This window comes from Tupaia chinensis, unplaced genomic scaffold (assembly GCF_000334495.1).
Source record: "Tupaia chinensis unplaced genomic scaffold, TupChi_1.0 Scaffold000159_1, whole genome shotgun sequence".
NCBI classification, from domain to species: domain Eukaryota; kingdom Metazoa; phylum Chordata; class Mammalia; order Scandentia; family Tupaiidae; genus Tupaia; species Tupaia belangeri.
The window spans coordinates 640,412-644,049 of NW_006159630.1; the positions used below are offsets into that span (position 1 = coordinate 640,412).

Genomic DNA, 3,638 nt, shown 5'->3' on the forward strand with positions numbered 1-3,638 from the left:
GTGGGCTGCCTCCACCTTTAATTCCACTTTTCATTTAGTTTTGCCATGAGGCACATACACTCGTTGGAGAGAGGCAAAGCGAGGGGGAGTAAGAGATCTCCCCCGAGGATGGCTGTGCCGTCACCCCTCCCCTCCACTGTCCTCGCGGCGTTTGGGGCACACAGGCGCATGTGCCCAGCATGACATTCAAGCTATGGGTCTGGAACACGGCCACGGTCGGCCTTGTAGGAGTCCTGCACCTTCTCCCTTTCCTCCCCTCTCACACACACTCTCTGTTCCTCTCTGGTCAAATTAAAATAAAGTTAAATAAAATCTTACAAAAGGAAACATGCTGGGTACATACGTGTGTATGCACACGTGCACATGCGTGCCGAAGTTCCCTACAGGACAGAGGAGCAGAGAAGGGACTGTGCCCCAACGTGGGCCTTTGTCTCCTGCCACCCACCCCCAGCTCTGGCCCATGCACTTTTGGCAATTAAATTAATCATTTAAAAAATGTATATTTTCAGACAGGGATTTTTTCCCGACAGGGTTCTGCTAGGTTCCCCACGTTGTCCTCAAACTCGCAGCCCCGCCAGTGGCCCCCGTGTCGCTGGGATGACAGGCATGCACTACTGCACCCGGCTTGGGCTGGGCCACGACAGCCAGGCCTCCTCGTGGCCTTGGCCTGCGCCACGGCAGCTTCGACGGCGGCCGGCACAGTCATTGCTATAACTCGGCAAAGCCATTTGGCTCTCGGGGTCCGGGACTGAGCTCTGAGACGCTCTCCTCTCGCCGCTGAGATGACCCCGTACCCCACTGTGGCCACAAATACATCTGAGGCCCAGACAGTGAGCTGAAGACACGGCAGGCTGTGGCTAGAGGGGGCGCCACTTGTTCTCCTTTAGGAGAGAAACAGACACACAGATACACAAAAAAAGAGGGAGATGCGGAGAAAGAGAGACACAGAGATGGAGACAGAGCCGAGAGAGAGACACCAGGGGAGACCAAGGCCTTCTCGATGGGGCCACGTCCTCCCGCTCAGCCTCTGGCTCGGCCAAGCGCAGGCCGCGCAGCTGCAGCCGCCCGCTCGGCCTGGCCTTGGCCACAGTGCGGCTTCAGCGTCCCATCAGGGTGCCGTCTGCGTGCCCCTGCACCGACCTGTGTTGTTGGGCTTTGGGTTGTTGTGACTGAGTGTGTGTGTGTGGATGCACAGAGGGACCCCAGGAAGCTGCTGCTGGCCAGGAGGAGCAGCCGGCTGGCCCCCCACTCCGCCCCGCCCCGCCCCAACACATTTGTGCATTTGTTTGGTTTTAAAAAAAGTCACGATCGCTCTGGAGAGGACGCGCCCCAGTGGGCTGCGGCCACACTGCGGCCCCTGCTCCGTGTCTGTGTCCCCTTGGGATTTTGGGCACTCACGCACGCTAGTGTGTTTTTAAGCTGCCGGGTTGCCGCTTAGGATCCGAATCTCGGCCAGCCCTGTGGGACCCAGCTTCCTGCCGTCCTGCAGGGATGGCCCCCAGCTTGGCTCTCAGACGGGGTCTCAGTGACGCCACCCAGCCTCAGCCTCCCGAGGCACTGGGGCCGCAGGTGCACTCGCCCGCCTGCCCCGTAGGTTGGACCAGGAAGTGACGTGGCTCCCGCGTGGCCAGCCCACGGGGTGCCCACCCTGCAGTGTGGCACCTTGCTGGGCCCGTCTGGATTGTTTTTTAGAGATTTTTGCTATAGGGCACATGTGTTCTCTAGAGATACAGAAAGTGAAAAGTCACCCCCACGGGGGTTGGCCACGCTGCAGTCCCTTCTCCATTCTTCTCTTGGGATTTTGAACACCCATGCACACACGCCTGGCGTAAGTTTTAAGCCTCTGGGTCGAAGACTTGAGCTGCGGTTGACTCCATATCTGGAAATTTTAAAGCTGTGAGTTGAGATAGTTGAAGCGAGTATACTTTCTAGTAGTAAAAGATAAAACGGTTGGGCACAGGATGCCTCGCCATAGTCCCAGCGCGCAGGAGGGCTGTGAGTTCAAGGCCTGCGTGGACAGCATGACCAGGCCTGTCTCTAGAATTAAAACACAAGGACCTATAATCTTAGATGGCTCTAGTGTGGCCTTAACGCTACAGCGACCCAGCCCTGCTGTCGGCTCAGAGCCCTGGGCCGGGTCTCACACCACAGCACCGCCATTCCCCTTCGACGCCGTCCGCTCGTTTCTCTGAACACGCGTGCTCTAGGGACGCTCAGGCCACCCCCATACGGTGCGGTCAGCATCCCTGGGCAGGGCTGGGAGTCCCGGCAGGTGCCCAGGCTGCAGCAGAGCCTGGCCGACATGCGCCACCTGGCGGCGGGCATGCACGTGCCGTGGCCGGCGGGGCCACCGGCGCTCAGCCGGCCTCGCTGTGTCTTAGGCTCGCGGAGCTGGAGCACCTGGCCAGAGAGCGGGACGCGGTGCTGGCGGACGCAAGGGCGGCACACGCAGAACAGCTGCAGGAGCTGCAGGCCCGGGAGCGAGGGCTGCAGGCCCGCTGCGAGACCCTGGAGGCGCAACTCTGCAGGGCTGAGCAGAGGCAGGCCGAGGCTGCTAGGGAGAAGGATGCCGTCATCGACAGGTGAGCAAGCATGGCCGTGGGCCGGGCGGCGGGGAGCACGTTCTGGCTCCAGAGGGGGGCAGGCGGGTGGGGTCACACTCTCCGGCTCCAAGCAGGGCACACGCACACTGTCCTGTAGCTGTCACTGCTGTCCCCGAACGCCCTGCCTTCCCACCCCAGCCCTGTCCCTGCTCCCCCTTGCCCACCGCACAGTGTGTGCTCCCCGCCCTGGAGCAAGTTCAACAGCAGCAGTCCGAGAAGCCGAGGCTGCCAGAGCACACGCCTCCCTGTCTTGGTGTCCCACCACCTTCACCCGCAGCTGTCCCCTTGCCATGGAGTGGCAACCCCACGACCAGGGCAGCGCTCGGTGCAGAGGGAACCTCCCGACCCTGGGACGGCTTGAGGGCCAGTCGGCCCGAGTGGCTGAGCCCCTGTGCTGAGCCTGCAGCGGCTGGTGTGGGTTTGGAGTCTGGGGCCACAGACCACCTGCCCAGTGGCCTGACGGGGGACCTGGTGGGCCGGCCAGCAGCTGCCCTCCTACACACCCCTCCTGCAGGCCGTGGCCAGGCGTGCTGCGGCTGCAGCTCTCTGGAGCACGTGCCGGCTGCCTCCGCGGGGACCCAGGGCATGTCTGGGGGGGCACTGGTGCTGCAGGGGTCCCAGCTCATGTTCTCTGCCCGTGCCAGGGTGGGCACAGAGGCCAAGCCACGGCTGAGCGCTGGGGGGTCAGTCTCTTCCACGTGGACGGAGCCAGCGTGCACGTGCCTGTTGGGTGCAGAGCGGGCGCAGCCTGGGGGCCTTCTGCAGCTCTCCCGAGCGTCCAGGGTGCTGGCGTGGGCCTCGTCTTGCCTGCGTCAGACCTGGCAGCACCCAGCTTTCCTGCCCTCCCTGCCCAGGGCAGCCTCTGGGACCCGGCTCACCCCACTGTCATGGCCACGGGCCAGAGGGTCCCGGTGCAGGAGTACCCGCGGGTGTTCATGGTGTGGCGTTCCTCAGCCCAGGGAACCCGCGGGCAGCCATGGGGGCTGCAGACCCGCGGCCGGGCAGCAGGGGGGGGGGGGGCGGAGGCCTGGGCAG

General features: G+C 63.2%; 1 protein-coding gene across 1 annotated transcript in view; it reads left to right on the top strand.

Moving 5' to 3' along the window:
* CCDC57 (coiled-coil domain containing 57) overlaps positions 1 to 3,638 on the top strand; it is a 96,259-nt gene that overhangs the window by 32,287 nt on the left and 60,334 nt on the right. The window contains exon 9 of the mRNA XM_027770826.1: positions 2,382 to 2,582. Within this exon, the coding sequence (XP_027626627.1) occupies positions 2,382 to 2,582 (201 nt within the window). The remainder of the gene's footprint in view (positions 1 to 2,381; positions 2,583 to 3,638) is intronic.